At 40.7% G+C, this 19,116-nt stretch overlaps 1 protein-coding gene across 1 annotated transcript in view; it reads right to left on the bottom strand.

Annotated features, from left to right (window-relative positions):
- The window catches only part of zmp:0000001200 (dedicator of cytokinesis protein 9), a 91,408-nt gene that overhangs the window by 39,520 nt on the left and 32,772 nt on the right, over nt 1–19,116 (bottom strand). Inside the window, 12 exon segments of the mRNA XM_034186130.1 lie at nt 913–990; nt 993–1,035; nt 3,661–3,753; nt 3,837–3,902; nt 4,072–4,262; nt 4,357–4,436; nt 5,107–5,229; nt 8,280–8,362; nt 8,701–8,823; nt 12,246–12,458; nt 16,856–16,996; nt 17,072–17,146. Coding sequence (XP_034042021.1) covers nt 913–990; nt 993–1,035; nt 3,661–3,753; nt 3,837–3,902; nt 4,072–4,262; nt 4,357–4,436; nt 5,107–5,229; nt 8,280–8,362; nt 8,701–8,823; nt 12,246–12,458; nt 16,856–16,996; nt 17,072–17,146 — 1,309 coding nt within the window.

The raw sequence follows: 19,116 nt of genomic DNA, 5'->3' as shown, positions 1-19,116 counted from the left end.
TAATTTTTCTTTTACTTTGCGATTTTATCAATGCTGTATCTGTCTTTTTGCATCATAATTTTATCAATTCTCTATCTGTCTTTTTGTGTCGTTTGTCACTTTCTGCTCTGCTGTGTGTAGCACTTATGCTCAAGACAAATTTTCCTGCAGGGACAATAAAGTATATGTGATGTAACTGAATGAAGGTATTTCTGGGAACAAATTAGCATAACACTGTCAGAGCACACAACAGCGAGTGGCCACCAAAGCTCCATGAAGTGAAGCAGGGAAGCAGAAACGTCAGGTTTTGTATTTTTCCATAAATGTATACTTTTGCATTTTTACATGTATGCACACACTCAATGGCCAATTTATTAGGTGCACCTGTTCAACTGCTTGTTAACACAAATAGCTAACTTATCAATCATATGGCAGCAACTCAATACATTTAGGCATCTAGACCTGGTGAAGATGACTGGGATTTTCACACACAAGCATCTCTAGGGTTTACAGAGAATGGTCCAAAAAAAAGAGAAGATATCCAGTGAGCGGCAGTTGTGTGGACAAAAATGCCTTGTTGATGTCAGAGGAGAATGGACAGACTAGCTGAATGGGCGACTGTGTGCTACCTTCTTGTCAATATGGACCAACATCTCTGAGGAATGTTTCAACACCTTGTTGAATCTATGCCATGAAGAATTAAGGCAGCTCTGAAGGCAAAACGGAGTCCAAGCCGGTGTACCGCAAGGTGTACCTAATAAAAGTGGTCGGTATATCTGATGCACTGATACCTCAATCACACCTCAGTTTTAGACCAGCGCAAGTGGTATCATGATGTAGAGGATGCAGATGGTGGGTGTAGAAATGTCAACCGCATAAGGTGGAATCTAGCAAGTGTTGGTCTGGATGGAGTCCAGGTGGACATAAGCTTACCTTGCATCTCCACAACATCTCTCTTTTTCGTGCTGGCTTTGCTGTTGCTGTCACAGCTGACGTGGTAGAAGGTAAGAGCAAATGGTGTTTCTCATGAAGCTGGGTTGGCAGCTCAATCTTAAACTGAGGGATAAATGCAAGAAAGAACAAAAGATATGGGCTGCAAAAGTAGAATTTTGATGTCAATGCAGTCCACCACAGCTATTCAAATACAGCACGACACATGATGCATTTTATCAAACATTCTAATGAATGTTGAAATCTATGCAAATTTGCACCTTTAATATGTATATTTGCATATGTCAACCTAATTGTGTCATCATGATTACTTTGTTTGAGCCGGATACTAGTTTCAGACATTTTTGACGAGCACGAGCATGGTCCGAATAAAACTCAATATCTGTGCTCATGCTGAAGGAAAATTCTCATTGGCTAACTGACCGTCTTCACGCTCTGTGACTGGCCAGTCACACACAGCGCCCGCTCCTCCCTACACAGACATGACTCTCTGCAGCTTCTCTCACACACACAGACAGGATCTCTCTCTGTGCTTGGTTGGATTCTGCCTCACATTGCTCTGTCAGTACTCTTGCCCAGCTTAGGTTTTCTTCAGCTCACCTCTTTTTCGGTTTGTCTGATATTTAAAGTTATTTGGTGAACTTGTTTCATGTCATAGGCTGTGCTTTTAACAAGACAGAGCTGAAAACGGCTCCTGCCGCGGTGGTCACAGCCTCCAGTCAGGCTTTTTATTTATTTATTTATTTATTTAATAACTGTTTGTTTGCTCTTCGTTTTGTTTGTGATATAAAGTCACTTGGAAAACTTTGCTCCTACTGAACGCGGTGCTTTTGAGAAGAATACAGTGAATAAGGCTGACATATTATTTCCTTGTTTGCCATCACTGGATGTTTGTATGAATCAGCAAGTTCACACAGATCATTAAAAAAAAATAAACAGTCTTACAGACCACTTACACACATACACGCATGTAGCTGAACACACAAAGTAGCCTATATTAATATTTTTATTGAACATAGCTGCATGCAGTATCTGACACTTTCTCACTGCAGTTCATAAAAATAAATTGGTCAGTCAAACAACCTCTCTCTCTCCCTCAGTCACACACACATGCAAACACAGACAGACAGTCATGCACACACAGACAGTCATGCATGCACAGACACACACCTTAATCAATATTGTTTAACTTTGTGTGGAAAAAATTGGCAAGAATGTTAGGTAGTAAAATTAAAAAATAATTGGGGAAAAAAAAAAAAAAAAAAATCACATTTTGAGCATAAAATTTAAAAAAGAAAGTTGTGTTGAGTATGACAACTCTTGTTCATGCATACTTAGTAGTGCATCATTTCCTACGACATTGAATGTCAGTTCTGAGGCTGTTCTGTTATTCATTCACACACTTAAGAATATTCATGTTCTGAGTTTATAAAAAAATTGTTCTGTAAAATAGTTCCTTTACTATTGTGATCAAAAAGATTGAATCTCAATTCTGAGGCTGTTCTGTAAATATTCATTCATGCACTTAAGAATATTCATGTTCAAAAACATTGATCTGAATCTCAATTTTGAGGCTGTTCTGTAAATAGTTTTCCAACAAACAATAAATATAGCAACTTCTGATCAATCCATATCAATTTCAGACTTAAAATAATGTGCTGATTTATGCCCCAGCCATTTCGGGTTAAACCACGCCCACTACGAGTACAGCTACAGATACAGATAATTTAGTTGGTTGAACAGATACAGATACAGATAGTGGTGTACTCGCTCATCCTTACTTTTTAATATGCAAATACATGTGCCAAACACCACTAAAAGGTAATCGGCTTGTCTGTTTCCATGGGTGTACCTATGGTATAAGTTCAAAGAGCCTATCATGTATTATCAATGAGGTAGCATGTTCACAAGAAGGAAAAAAAAAAATCCTTGCTCCATCCTCAATGTGCAAATATAATGACCTACGTTCTTAAGAAACAAACAAAACATGTAACAATTAACTGATCTATTCCTCATGGCATGTCTATGCTTTAAGTATGACATGTTTTACAATGTATTGTTAAGTATTCAACCTCATGAATATGCACCAAACAACCTCAAAGGTGAATCAACTCTTCTCCTTCATAGGGTACACCTACAGTACAAACATCATCCGTCTGTCATATATTATTAACATTTTCAAAAGAAAATAAGCACTTTACTGCCACTGATATGCAAAAATATGTCACAGTTATGTGTAAGTAAGGACAAGATCTTACCAGTAAAAACTCAACTATTTTTTTTCATATTTTACAGGAAGAAAATATATATAGCGCAACTGAGGCAACTAATTTAGGTCACTGTTTACAATGGTGGAATAACTGACCAGACAACAACGAGGTGGTAATGTAGTCTCATTAACAACACCATGTATTGCTAATTTTCACAAGGGAAAAATATTCTGTACTCACTGATATCCAAATAAATGCACCAAAGACCTCAAGAATGTTCTCAGCGTATTTCCCTCAACAAGTATTGTTAACGAGTTATGTTCACAATAATGTGTTACTACATACATGCACATACAGAGAGATAGATGCAAGCATGACAATATAATGTCCTGCATACGAGGTTCGGTGTGTCAGAACATGAAATCATCCTGTTATGAAGTGGAATGAACAAAGAAAGATGCTGCTGCTACCTCGTACAGCTGGACACTGTCACTGAGGCTTTCAGTAAAGGATGTCCTACCTCATCATAGAATTCAGGGTTGTGCTGGTGATGTAAGACTGCAGCAAAGGCATTTTTGGTAAACAGCGGTCCTCCAGGTCGGCCATAGATGCACTGGGGAATAATGACAATAATTACAGCAGTTTAATCCCTTGTGGACCCTGTTTGATCTTCGAGACATCTTGGCATGATTTTACCTTCAGTGAAACAGCCTCTTCTTCATCCGAGTCCTTGAACTCAATACAGACAGCTATGTTTCTAGCCTGGGAACAGAAAAGACAGTTAGGAATGCTATCTTCAACCAATGCAACCGCGTGAAAGAAAGTTAGAGGAAAAACTGTTCAGAGAGAATATTTAGCTTTGATCCGAGAAAGCAATACTTTGTTCCAGAGACTGCAACACAATTCCTGTAGTTCACAATATTCACATTACCTTTGCAAATGACTTTTGGCCGTCGTACTTCAAGTGCTTTGGGTAAACATAGAGGTGATTGTTGTAGACGGTGAAAGGCTGAGAGCATTTGGCTATACACGGCACAAACTCCTCCACTTCAAAATAAATGCTGTTGGTCTTCTGGCTGATATCAAACTGCTTCACGGGAATGTAGGATGAGGTAACACAATCTGCACGTAGAAGCAGGAGACATCAAGTCCAAATAAGCAGTCAGCAGACAAAGGTCATCAGTTAGATCCCGAGCAGGAGCAGCTTTCTACTTACTTGTCAAGTCAGGAGCTATGTTATCAATGGTAACATCAAGGTTCCCTAAGATTACCGGCAGCTTAGCCATCTTCTCAGGCCTGGGAAGAAAGAAAATAAGCTGCAGGATCCTAAAGAGTGATTAGCACACAGGGAGGAATGGCAAGATGGAAAAAAATATCACCTTATTTAAAGCTACAGTGTGTAGGATTTGGTTCCATCTCATGGTGAGGTTACAGATTGCATTATGAAGTTGCAGATCATGATTTCGTTTCCCTTCGTATTTTCGCTTCTTTTGAGACAGGGGGTCATGCTCCTTGCCTGTTTTTTTTTAATAAACAATCTGTGTGACCCCATATTTCACATAAATGAGGGTTCTCAGACTTGTTCGCCTGCACTAGCAACCAGTACCAGCGTATAGTGGAGTAACAACTGATTCCTCTTTTTCCCATCAGTCTTCCAGCTGTGCTGCAAAATGTAAAGGATGGAGTAAGTTTGTCCCTTTTGGGCTACTGTATGTATATGGCAGTGCATCATGGCAGCCTCCATGAGGGGGCTTGCTCTCATGTAGATATAAAGGGCTCAATTTAAGATTATGAAAACACATTGATTTGTTGTTGCAGGTAACCATACACAAATGAAGAGATGGTTAAAATGCTCTGTTCCATTTCTGCTAATGAACACATCTAAATCGTTCACACAGTAGCTTTAAAATACAGCGTCTGACAGTAACGCTATTAAAAGATTTAGAAAAGAAGAAGTGTTACTAACTTTCTAAAGTCAGCGAGCAGTTTCAGCATGTCGTCATTGGACAGTTTGTTGCTGTCTTGTCTGTAGAGAGCCGAGAAGCGAGCACTTTTGTCAAGTGTCCCAGAAGCATCTTTGAACAACGGCCTGCAAGGAACAAAAGTGGAGTCACTAACATTTGTTATGTCCTACACGCGACAACGCTACTTTCTGACCAAACGGATGTGTCGTTTATATGGTGGTTCCCAAAAGTTCTCTGTTGGAGCTGCCTTTAGAAGGTAAAAAACAAAACAAAACAAAAAACAGGACAACCCCATCCTGTTCAACCTTAGGGTTCAGAATAATAGTAGTGCTATGTGACTAAAAAGATTAATCCAGGTTTTGAGTATATTTCTTATTGTTACATGGGAAACAAGGTACTAGTAGATTCAGTAGATTCTCACAAATCCAACAAGACCAAGCATCCATGATATGCACACTCTTAAGGCTATGAAATTGGGCTATTAGTAAAAAAAAGTAGAAAAGGGGGTGTTCACAAGCATCCATGATATGCACACTCTTAAGGCTATGAAATTGGGCTATTAGTAAAAAAAAAGTAGAAAAGGGGGTGTTCACAATAATAGTAGTGTGACATTCAGTCAGTGAGTTCGTCAATTTTGTGGAACAAACAGGTGTGAATCAGGTGTCCCCTATTTAAGGATGAAGCCAGCACCTGTTGAACATGCTTTTCTCTTTGAAAGCCTGAGGAAAGTTGGACGTTCAAGACATTGTTCAGAAGAACAGCGTAGTTTGATTAAAAAGTTGATTGGAGAGGGGAAAACTTATACGCAGGTGCAAAAAATTATATAGGCTGTTCATCTACAATGATCTCCAATGCTTTAAAATGGACAAAAAACCAGAGACGCGTGGAAGAAAATGGAAAACAACCATCAAAATGGATAGAAGAATAACCAGAATGGCAAAGACTCACCCACTGATCAGCTCCAGGATGATCAAAGACAGTCTGGAGTTACCTGTAAGTGCTGTGACAGTTAGAAGACGCCTGTGTGAAGCTAATTTATTTGCAAGAATCCCCCACAAAGTCCCTCTGTTAAATAAAAGACGTGCAGAAGAGGTTACAATTTGCCAAAGAACACATCAACTGGCCTAAAGAGAAATGGAGGAATATTTTGTGGACTGATGAGAGTAAAATTGTTCTTTTTGGGTCACTAGTTGGGTCACTAATTGTTCTTTTTGGGTCATTTACTAGCACATTAGTAAACGAGCAAAATCTTGGTTCCAAACCAACAAAATTAATGTCTCGCAGATGTGAAGAAATCATGAAAAACTGTGGTTATACAACTAAATACTAGTTTAGTGATTCACAGGATTGCTAAAAAAGCAGTTTGAACATAATAGTTTTGAGTTTGTCGCGTCAACAGCAAATGCTACTATTATTGTGAACACCCCCTTTTCTACTTTTTTTTTTTTTTTAATTAATAGCCCAATTTCATAGCCTTAAGAGTGTGTGTATCATGAATGCTTGGTCTTGTTGGATTTGTGAGAATCTACTGAATCTACTGGTACCTTGTTTCCCATGTAACAATAAGAAATATACTCAAAACCTGGATTAATCTTTTTAGTCACATAGCACTAATATTATTCTGAACACTACTGTATATCCTCCCCTTGCTCTTTTATGATACGTGTCTGTCAGCTAAACAGCCACGCGCTGGCTTCAAACAAATGCCGCTCTTAAAGATAAGGACACAATTCATGTTATGCCCAAAGCACCCCCTTGAATAATTGAATAAATCCAACAACTTTGCACTTAGATTACAAGTGGAGTTGCACATGCTCCAAATGCATTTCACCAAATACCAAAAACTGTGCACTATAGATCATTTAATACATTAAATATGCTGGACATAAATTCACCACAACAGATAATTTGTCAACATCTGCAAGCAAAGTGGCTTAATAGACACGTGGCTTGCAGATGTTGACAAATAACCAAGTGGCCTCTGTGTGCATGTGTGCGTATGGCTTCAATAACGGAAAAACTGGAGAGAGCTGACATTTGCCGTTTGGTTTGTTTATGTATTTTGGGTTAAGGATGAACGCTTCAAAAACAGAAAGTTGATTAGCTAATAACACCGAACAATGGATGTTCATAATTAAATTTTGGACTCACACGCCATTCCAGCGGGGGGCAGTAAATCATCTATACTGTATATTAAAAGTGAAGTAGCCTCTGTGTACGCGTGCATGTGTATAACTTCGATCACAGACAAACTGGGGAGAGCTGACATTTGCTGTTTGGTATGTTTATGTATTTTGGGTCAAGGATGAATGCTGCCAAAATGGAACGTTGATAGGACTAATATTTTTGGAGAAAGTACGGATATTAGCGAATAACACTGAACAATGGACGTTGATAATTAAATTCTGAATTCACACACCATTCCAGCAGGGGATGGTAAATCAGCTGTATATTAAAAGCGAAGTGGCATCTGTGTATGTGTATGTATAAATACACTAAGACAGTAAATTAACATAACAAAAAAAATGTAATTAACAGAAAATAAACCTGTAAAAACTATTGAGGTCTAAGGTTCTAAAAACATTCTGGACTCTCACGCCATTCCAAGTCGTTATAAAAACTTTGCAAAATTTATTACCACCCTTGAAAAATGTCAGCTACCTATTTTATAAACACTACCCAATCTAGACCCTGTGGATCCCCACAGGCAACACACTCACTCAAGTGAATGAAGGTCAATAATAAGTTATTCTTATTATTAATATAATATGTATACAAACTATGTGCTTTATGTTTTTCACTCAGAATACATCAGTAAAGACTCAATAATAAAGAAAAAAGTGCATTAAACACAACAGAGCATCCAATGAACAATGCAATTAAAATTAAAAACACTGTAAACGATTATAGTGATAATACTTCCCTGAAATATTTCACGGCAGAGTTAGTTTTCTTGAGACAGCAGTGGCAAATACATAAACTCTTATTTAATTGAAATTCCTGCTTTCAGCACATATACTAAATTTTATCAATTTCAAATTAAAAATAACTAAGGCTCGTAAACAGTAAGAACAATAAATAACTGTAGAGCTTTGATGTTATTAACGGTTCAGTGGATATTTGCTGTAAGTCTACAAAGAAAATACCATTATAAATGCACGCAAACGGAAAGTACCTTGCTGCCCAGGCAAACGGCATCCTGTACTGGCCCAACCGGCTACATGCCAGCTTGGCATTTTTCAGGACCTTCTGTGCCACCTAGTGGAAAACAGGACACTGTGTGACTGCAGCTTCACTCTACATGTTGGCAGACTCAAACACACACTTCCTGCACACTCACGAACAGACAAGTCTGAACAAACATCCAGTTTGCATAAACAAATACATTTCATACTGAATCCGATTAAAACCCACCAGAGGCCCTACAGGGAGCGCAACCACATTGAAACAGCCAAAGACAAAGCTTGTGCTGGTCAGTGTATCTGATGGAATCTGCTGATTATGAAGAAACACACCACTTCGCAAGGAGGCTCTGAGTGTGTGTGTGTGTGTGTGTGTGTGTGTGTGTGTGTGTGTGTGTGTGGTTGGGCAGGTACCTTGGTGGAGTCCGAGCTCCTCATGTACGGCTCGGCACAGTGAGCGATTCCACCCTGCAGTACCTTTTCTATGCGAGCCACCAGGAAGATATCTGGATGTGGACATGTGACAGAGAAAACTCCCTGTTGTGATAAAAAGTAAAGAAAATGGAAAAAGTTAGAGGACACCGTTTTTATTATCAGACTCAAGATAGGCAATGGCTGCATTCACACTCCTGATGAAAGTGACCCAAATCTATGCAACTTGAACAAATGAGTGTTACAGGTTTGATCCATGGAAGCTGCGAAATCATCAAAAATCTGATTCTTTCATATCAGATCTGAGTCACTGTTCTAAGTCTGCGTTCACATCACTGGATGAAATGACCTGATTTGATTTAAATTTATTTATTGTGCCTGCATATGATGGATCTGAGCTCAATTAAAAAAAAAAAAAATTGTATCAGATTTGGGTCATGAGTATAATGACTGTGTTCACATTACCAGCTGAGGCTATTTATTTTTCTTGCAGGTTAAAATTCCGATAATTTTCTGCATTGTAAATGCCAATGTACCATAGTGTTCAGAATAATAGTAGTGCTATGTGACTAAAAAGATTAATCCAGGTTTTGAGTATATTTCTTATTGTTACATGGGAAACAAGGTACCAGTAGATTCAGTAGATTCTCACAAATCCAACAAGACCAAGCATTCATGATATGCACACTCTTAAGGCTATGAAATTGGGCTATTAGTAAAAAAAAGTAGAAAAGGGGGTGTTCACAATAATAGTAGTGTGGCATTCAGTCAGTGAGTTTGTCAATTTTGTGGAACAAACAGGTGTGAATCAGGTGTCCCCTATTTAAGGATGAAGCCAGCACCTGTTGAACATGCTTTTCTCTTTGAAAGCCTGAGGAAAATGGGACGTTCAAGACACTGTTCAGAAGAACAGTGTAGTTTGATTAAAAAATTGATTGGCGAGGGGAAAACGTATACGCAGGTGCAAAAAATTATAGGCTGTTCATCTACAATGATCTCCAATGCTTTAAAATGGACAAAAAACCAGAGACGCGTGGAAGAAAACGGAAAACAACCATCAAATGGACAGAAGAATAAGCAGAATGGCAAAGGCTCACCCATTGATCAGCTCCAGGATGATCAAAGACAGTCTGGAGTTACCTGTAAGTGCTGTGACAGTTAGAAGATGCCTGTGTGAAGCTAATTTATTTGCAAGAATCCCCCACAAAGTCCCTCTGTTAAATAAAAGACGTGCAGAAGAGATTACAATTTGCCAAAGAACACATCAACTGGCCTAAAGAGAAATGGAGGAATATCTTGTGGACTGATGAGAGTAAAATTGTTCTTTTTGGGTCCAAGGGCCGCAGACAGTTTGTGAGATGACCCCCAAACTCTGAATTCAAGCCACAGTTCACAGTGAAGACAGTGAAGCATGGTGGTGCAAGCATCATGATATGGGCATGTTTCTCCTACTGTGGTTTTGGGCCTATATATCGCATACCAGGTATCATGGATCAGTTTGGATATGCCAAAATACTTGAAGAGGTCATGTTGAATTATGCTGAAGATGACATGCCCTTGAAATGGGTGTTTCAACAAGACAATGACCCCAAGCACACTAGCAAACGAGCAAAATCTTGGTTCCAAACCAAAAAAATTAATGCCTCGCAGATGTGAAGAAATCATGAAAAACTGTGGTTATACAACTAAATACTAGTTTAGTGAGTCACAGGATTGCTGAAAAAGCAGTTTGAACATAATAGTTTTGAGTTTGTAACGTCAACAGCAGATGCTACTATTATTCTGAACACTACTGTACGTATATATATATATATATATATATATATATATATATATATATATATACACACACACACACACACACACACACACACACAGAATTTTATTTGTGTGTGTTCACATCACTGGCTGAAGTGTCCTGCATCAAGATTTTTATGTAGTAATTTTAAAATTTTCTGGATGGTTTACACTACGAGGTCTGTCAATTTTTATTTTTTTCAAAAACTATATGGATTTCATTCATATGTTTTTACGTCAGACATGCTTGAACTCTCGTGCGCATGCGTGAGTTTTTCCACGCCTGTCGGTGACGTCATTCGCCTGTGGAAAGGAGATTTTTTTAATGAAAGACGTGCCGACGGATTGCAGCGTCGGCTCACAGCCGCCGCGACGCTCCGCCACAGGAAACACACCTCTGTTGGAAGCCTTAAGGACAAGTTGGAACATGTCCAGCTGTTAAACAATTTCTCATATACTCACTCCACTGAAAGCCATCAAAAGCCGCCTGGATTTTACAAATGGTTATCAACACGGAGGTGTTTTTCCTGTGCCGCCGACTGCGCTGTGCTGCGTTCCGACACACGGACCCGTCCGCACGTCTTTCATTAAAAAAAAATCTCCTTTAACAGTGGAATATCCGGATAAAATGCTGAAACCGACTTCTTCTGAAACTTCTCTGTTCTCTCACGACGTCCTGGATGAATAGAGCCTGAAATGTGGAGGTTTTCAGCTTGAAACAGGCTGACGACGGCGCCTGAGAGCGCTGCGCGACGTCTCGCACCGTGGGAAGTCCTTAAAGCGACAGTATCACCTCAAAATCTCTCATCAGCCGTTAAAATTTTCACCGAAAACCAGCTTATTTTTTCGAACCGTGTCCACTTCGATGTGTCTCACAGGTTTAGAAAAAATTTTGATCAAACAAAGCACCAGTCTCTCAGCAACTTCTCAGACAAAGGAATTCCGACGAGGGGCTGGACGACTCCTCCCACAAGGAGTGCTCACAGGCGAATGACGTCACCGACAGGCGTGGAAAAACTCACGCATGCGCACGAGGGTTCAAGCATGTCTGACGTAAAAACATATGAATGAAATCCATATAGTTTTTGAAAAAAATAAGAAGGACCTATACTTTATTGACAGCCCTTGTAGTTCCTTCTTTTGGCTTCTGCATTTTTGCTTGGGGTCACCACATTAGATCAGACATAAATTTGCATGTGGATTTGCCAAACACTTTGCACCAGATGCCCTTATGGATGGTTTCCGTTAATCTTTGTAAAACGCCTCAACATGATCAGAAAGTTTCCATTCATATCAAACCTGGTACCCTACATGGAAATAGTTCAGATGAAGGCAGGTTGGAGGGGAAGTATCAGATTTGTCATGGTCACGCATTCAGAAAAGAACCACCGAACCACTGTGGGAATGGTCATATCTGATACATGTTAGGTCTGGAGTGGCATGTATCACTACATCCAGCCATGATGGAACCACCTTGGGTTATGATGGTAACCATCCAGGCAGACAACCAGCACATCCCCACCTCCAGTAACTGTAACCCCCTATCGGCCTGAGCCAGATGATAGGCAGGTGTCTGATACACATCACTTACAAATATGAATGTGAATCAACCAGGAAAAAAATAAAAAAAGCTTGGGTCACCAAAAGACCAAAGATAATGTGACCACCAAACACAATGAGTACACAGAAAAGATAAAGAACAAGTTTTCCCATTTTACATTGTGACTCACCAGTCTGGGATACTGCATGGCGGCCTCAGGCACCCCGTGAAGCAGTCGCTGTCCAGCAGTGTGGGCGTCTCCTCCTCCATTCAGATACTGACTGCTGTTGTTGGCCACCAAGCCCCTGACAGACGGATGATTTTGGTCCACGTGGAAATCAGAAGAAATTTTTCTGCTGTTCTGGATGTCGAACAGTGACAGGGTGACATAAAACGGCTCCACCTGCAGGAGAAGCAACAAGAAATGTCAGATTCTGTGGACATTTTCAAGTCCAGACTTAAGACACTTCTTTTCCCTTTCATATAGCTAGCATACTGGTATAGTTTTGTTTTGGGCTTTTTACTCTCTTAATTAATTTTATTAGTAAACGGAGCGTGCCGCAGCCTCGACTTTACCTAAATTCTGGGTCTTTTAGTGAAGCTTAGGGCTAGTGGCCATCGATCACCTTAGTATCCTGTTTTTTGTTGTTGTTGTTTAATGCTGACAAATTATACTGTATTTCTTGTCTTTCTGATGCATGATTCTTTTTTTTCCCTCTTTGTTTAAGCTGCAGCTCCATCCAGAGATGGGTGTGGTATTTGTGCTAGAGATCCTCCTGTCCTGTGCACCAACACCATTTCCTGTATATTTGTTTTGTGAATTGTTCTGTAATTTATGGCTGTAGCATGGCCCAAGCAGAGGGTCACCCCTTTGAGTCTGGTCTGCTTGAGGTTTCTTCCTCAGTGGGAGTTTTTCCTTACCACTGCTGCTCTGGGGTTAGTAAGGTTAGACATTACTTGTGTGACGCGCCTTGAGGCAACTCTGTGGTGATTTGGTGCTATATAAATGAAAATAAATTGAAAATTGAAGTTGAATTGAAATTGTTCCCTTCAACATTTACTTAGATGAAAAACGTTTTTTTTTTTTAAACAATTCAAAAGCTGAACCAAACTAGACCCCAACCATCCATCTGGACCCAACTCGGCAGGCACTAAGGGTCCCACGCGAGTCACGAACATACCAAAGCTGCTAGTGCCATCTACTGCTGAAGACAAATATGGCATTACAACTGACTTTCTCATTTAGAAGACACAAATTTTACTCATTTTTCTCAATTAATAAAAAATGGACTCACTGGATTTTGCATCTGAACCCTTCAAATACGAGGTCTATTAGAAAAGTATCCGACCTTATTATTTTTTTCAAAAACCATATGGATTTGAATCACGTGTGATTGCGTCAGACAAGCTTGAACCCTTGTGCGCACGCATGAGTTTTTCCACGCCTGTCGGTTGCGTCATTAGCCTGTGAGCAGGCTTTGAGTGAGGAGTGGTCCACCCCCTCGGCGGATTTTCATTGTCAGGAAATGGCGGAATGATTTGGGCTTTTTTTCCATCAGAATTTTTTCAGAAACTATTAGAGACTGGCAGCTGGAAACCATTTGAAAAATTTATCTGGCTTTCGGTGAAAATTTTACGGGCTTCACAGAGAATAAGGACTGTTACTACAGCTTTATGGACGACTTTAAGGACGCTCGGCGCGCCGCGCTGCGAAGCCGCCTTCGACAGGCTGAACGACCATTTCATTTCTAAACGGATGGCTGTCTCGATCCGTGACCGTCGTGTGCACTTTCTCTGGTTATCACAAGAGCTGGACATCAACCATTTTCCGGCAGATTTCACTTTTAACAAGATATTTTGTCATGGAAAGCCGAGTGGAGGCTTCGCGCGTCACGATGGATTCGCTACTGGAGCGAGACAAAACCACCTCCGTTTTGGTCTCACAGGATGGCTTTGAGATGCCGTTCAGACAGCTGTCAGTGGTTTTTCCATCGAGTGATTATCTGAGAAATTGTGGATGTGCCTGGACATGCCAGAACATGTCCCGTGAGGCTTCATCATGGCGTTGCTTTGTGCCATGCGGCACCGTCGCGACGCGCAGAATTCCTCTGCACGTCTGTCTCAATGTGCCAAAAAAGTGCTGATGTCCACGTCTTTTCACAATTCCTGTGCTAGCCAGACGACGTCCTGGATAAAACACAGCGTCCAGTTTGGAAATGAACGGCACATTCCACTGTTACAGGAGTTTTTGTCATGGAAAGAGGAGCGGAGGCATCGCGCGTCGTGGCGGTGCCGCATGGCGCACAGCAACGCCATGATGAAGCCTCACGGGACATGTTCTGGCATGTCCAGGCACATCCACAATTTCTCGGATAATCACTCGATGGAAAAACCACCGACAGCTGTCTGAACGCCATCTCAAAGCCGTCCTGTGAGACCAAAACAGAGGTTTTCCTTTGTCTCGCTCCAGTAGCGAATCCATCGTGACGCGCGAAGCCTCCGCTCGGCTTTCCATGACAAAATCTCTTGTTAAAAGTGAAATCTGCCGGAAAATGGTTGATGTCCAGCTCTTGTGATAACCAGAGAAATGGCACACGATGGTCACGGATCCAGACAGCCATCCGTTTAGAAATGAAATGGTCGTTCAGCCTGTCGATGGCGGCTTCGGAGCGCGGCGTGCCCCACAGCTGCTGGGGGCCGTCCTTAAAGCGACAGTAACACTCATTCTCTACCAAGCCCGTAACATTTTCACCGAAAGCCAGATAAATTTTTCTAATGGTTTCCAGCTGCCAGTCTCTAACAGTTTCTGAAAAAATTCTGATGGAAAAAAAAGCCCAAATCATTCCGCCATTTCCTGACAATGAAAATCCGCCGAGGGGGTGGACCACTCCTCACTCAAAGCCTGCTCACAGGCAAATGATGCAACCGACAGGCGTGGAAAAACTCACGCATGCGCACAAGGGTTCAAGTTTGTCTGACGCAATCATACGTGATTCAAATCCATATGGTTTTTGAATAAAATAATAAGGTCGGATACTTTTCTAATAGACCTCGTACATTTGGTCTAAATGCACTTTCTTCACCGAGCCATCTATCATAACATCAACATATGTTGTATTTCTCTAAAGGAAAACATACTAGGATCAGATTTATTCAATTTCTAATACCCGAGCCAGTAATTCTGAACAATATCAGGATCCATGCATTTCTAGCTTTAAAGCTACACTGTGTAGAATTTAGTGGCATCTAGTGGTGACGTTGCAAACTGCATTTCACCATCACCACTCATGACATTTTTTTTTTTTGAGGATGGGGATTCATGCTCCCTTGCCTTCTCTTGTGATAAGCAACACATATAAGCCTCCATCTTACAAAAAGGAGGGTTTTCAAACTTGTTAGCCTGCACCAGCAAGCGGTAAACAGTGCATAGGGGAGCAGCTACTAATTCCTGTCCTTTATTGTTTAGTCTTCCAGCCGCACGTCAAAATGCGAGCGACAGAGTAAGTATGCCACTGTTGGTCTCCTCTATCAACATGGCGGTGCAACATGGTAGATGCCATGAGGGGGCCGCTCCTATGTAGATACAAGAGGCTCATTCTAAATTCATGAAAACATCAGTTCATTATTGCAGGTAATCACACTGTACACTAATGCCTGGCTCACACTGTTGGGAGGTTTTCAATACCTGAGAGACCCCACACATGGCGATAAAAAAATCATAGAGATAAAAGTTTTGGTGGTACAGTGTGTGATGTGCAGCCACATTAAAGACAATAAACTGCACACGAACAGATTTCGCTCACGGACATTCCCAGGTCAGACGGGAAATCTCGCAAAACCTCTCGAGATCAAACATGACTTCAGAGTAAACGATTTTGGATTCTCCCACGTGATTCCGTCACCTTGCTTTCTGATTGGCTACATGTCATATTCAACAGGCTGCGTGCTCATTTGTGCACGGGGGCACACCCCACACGCTGGGATACCAGGCCAAGACAATCCAACATGTTAAATATTTACGATTTGAGGTCTGAGTGGTCACGACATCCTTCCGTGCAGACTAGAGTGCTCTTAATGCACCACACACAGCAGGAACATCTGATAAGATCATCTTCAGAGCTATCACCATAGTTGGACTTCCTTAAGATTGTTGGAAGGAGAAGATTGGGTCATAATTATCTTGCCGTGTGAACCAGGCATAATAAACAAATGGTTATGTAGATACAATGGTTCACCTATATTCCATTTCTGCTAGTAAATGCCTTTAAATCCAACACACTGTAGCTTTAAGTAATAAAGCTACATAGCAACAGAGTTGGTAGTGTGTACTGCACAACTTCTCAGGTTGGTGCAGTTTGACCGTATACTGGCGAGAAGCTGGACAGGTACATAGTATCTTATTTGGTTAAGCCTTTTAAATATTTGGCCTATCAAGAGTGTTTCCAGCCTGGACACCACACTATATTAAGACATATGCAATATTTAACACACTATCAGAGTATATTCCAATATATTCCACATCAGTGGAGATGGTGGGAGTGAGGTGAACACTCAGTCTATAACAGGCAGCTTCTCCTGGGACAAACTGCAGACCGCCATCCTCCATTATATAGACTGTTAGCCATCACTAAGTCTGTAGTCCGGTTGCTATGCCAACAAACATCCCACCACGGCTAAAATAATAATGAGAGGATGCTGTCACAAACAAACCCCATCCATCTTTATTCAGGCGGATATCAGGTTAATGATATTTGCGGTTATTTATTTATTCCGTGGTGGGTGGTAAATATCTCGTCTTACATTGGTTGTCGGTCCTTCCTCGTTTTCCGCCACACAGCTTTGCAGATTAAAGGAGAGGTCATTGCAGCTCACGAGAATGCGCTTGCCAAACTTCTCCTCAAACTGCTTCACGTCTGGTTCTATTCCAGAGAAATCTAGTTTCTGCAGGGAGCAAATTAATAAGGGTGATTACTGTGTTAGAACGAGTTAATGTTAGTCTGCTGTGTGGTTAATTACCTGAGTGTCAGGATCCAGAGTGAACAGCTTCATTCTGGTTTCGTTCCTCATCCTGGATTCAATGTCTCGCGTGCTCTGAGGGGGGAATGAGGCATTTTTGGAACACGAACCACAAGCTGGCTCCAATGTTATAAAAACTATCTGACAGTTGGTTTTATCATTAGCACAATTTCGGTCAAACGCACCCATCTGGAAATAAAGCGTCTTTTTTTTTTTTACAGGTAACCTATCCAAGTGTTTCCTACTAACTCTTACCAACAGTTTCCAAACTCATTTCCTACCTGACACTCAGGAACACAACAGAATATGAAGAGCTGCACTCAAAAACACTAAATATTCATATCAGTAAGCTGTTACATCAGTCAGGATTTCATTTTAAACTGTTGAAAACAAGAGGCATTTCAATTCCCAAGGATGCACCAAATTTTAGGCATCATATTTTGATTTTAAAAATCTAGCATTTGCAAAACAGCACCTGACATGTCTGTAATATGGCATTCTATTTGTGACATCATAGACATAACCCTGTCATAAAGCATTGTGAAATTATGGCTGATAGAAAAGAAATTCATCCTCTGATTTATAAATACACGTAACAAGCAACCTAAAAATGTAACCAGCTTATCTGTTGCACACAGTATATCATTGATGTAGGTATCAATTGTGTACTGTGTTTTGTCAATGAGTTATGTGATTTTGTTGTGAACACGATATCTTCAACAATTAACTTTAAAAAGCCATCACCTCATCCACTCCAAAAAGGTTACCTGTGGTGTACGTATTAACAGCCTACCGTGCATCATTTATGAGTAATTGTAGTCACAAGAAACATCACACCAATTAATACACAAGCAATCCTAGAATGAAACCAGGTCACCTTTGGTGTAAGAATCAGCTGTATTACAATTACTAATCTAATTCATATGTAAACATAGTCACTAAACAACTCTTAAATCCCATTGGCTCATCCACTCCATAGAGGGTGCAAGTTTCAAGTGTCTACTGTGTGTTCATAAGTAATTGTAATTACAAGAAAACTACCATTATCCCAGTTAATACACAAATACAGTTTGCGCATAAATCCTAAAATCCAAACAGCTCATCTGCTTCCAAAAAGGCACCTATAGTGTAGCTATCAAGTGTGTATCATGTCTCATTAATGGGGGATTTTCAAGTTGCAATAGAGCAGCGCCTACGCGCATGTGTGATGACGTCACAACTCTATCCGGTTAGGGAGACGCGGTTTCATTCAATAATAAGAACTGTTAAGAAACTTTCTGGTCGATGTTTGGAGTTGTGTGGAGGTAGGAACAGCCTTTTGAATGCTTGAATAACGATGTCAGTCGCACAAAGAAATCAAATAATAGTGAAAACATGTTCATTGCGCCCAGAATGTTGGTATTTTGGTCATTGAACTTTCCTAGAAACAAATGTAAAGCTCCAGTCAGACGGCACTAACGAAGGACACCGAAGCCAAAACGAAACCATAAATCTGGACTTACGATGACTTTCGGAGACATCGTTTAACCGGCGTCCAGCTTCGATCGGTTAGCCGCTCCGTGAGGCAACAACAGGGAGTGACTATTGACCCGGCGGGCGAGCACCCATAGTAGAAGTTTGCTATTCGCCCGGCTGCTGTTTCTCTCTGGGCACTCCCCTCACACCAGGATCACACTGATGAACAGTCTCTGAAAGAAGCTCTTCAGCAGGAAGTCTGTCACTCTTCTGTTTTTTGCTCAGAATCGCAGACTAAGTGTTTCGTTTTTTAATTTTCACTTTTTTGGAGAACACACAACACTTCACAAACATGGTAAATGGCCCATAACAACCGATCGGTTAGCCACGATACGTCATAACAAGCTATTGTTTCTAATGACCCCGAACACGCGAGCGAGAGGTTCACTAACCGAAAGTCTGGGCAGTGCAACTTGAAAATTGCCCATTGTTCATGTAGTCGTAACGTCCTATATACATGTATATACACATCAGTGGGACATAACTTATAATGTGCTGTTTCAATATGTGTAATTATTATTTCTGGTTTA

Source organism: Thalassophryne amazonica, chromosome 14, assembly GCF_902500255.1.
Source record: "Thalassophryne amazonica chromosome 14, fThaAma1.1, whole genome shotgun sequence".
Lineage (NCBI taxonomy): Eukaryota > Metazoa > Chordata > Actinopteri > Batrachoidiformes > Batrachoididae > Thalassophryne > Thalassophryne amazonica.
The sequence above is the reverse complement of the archived record's forward strand: the minus strand, read 5'-3'. Positions and strand labels throughout refer to the sequence as shown.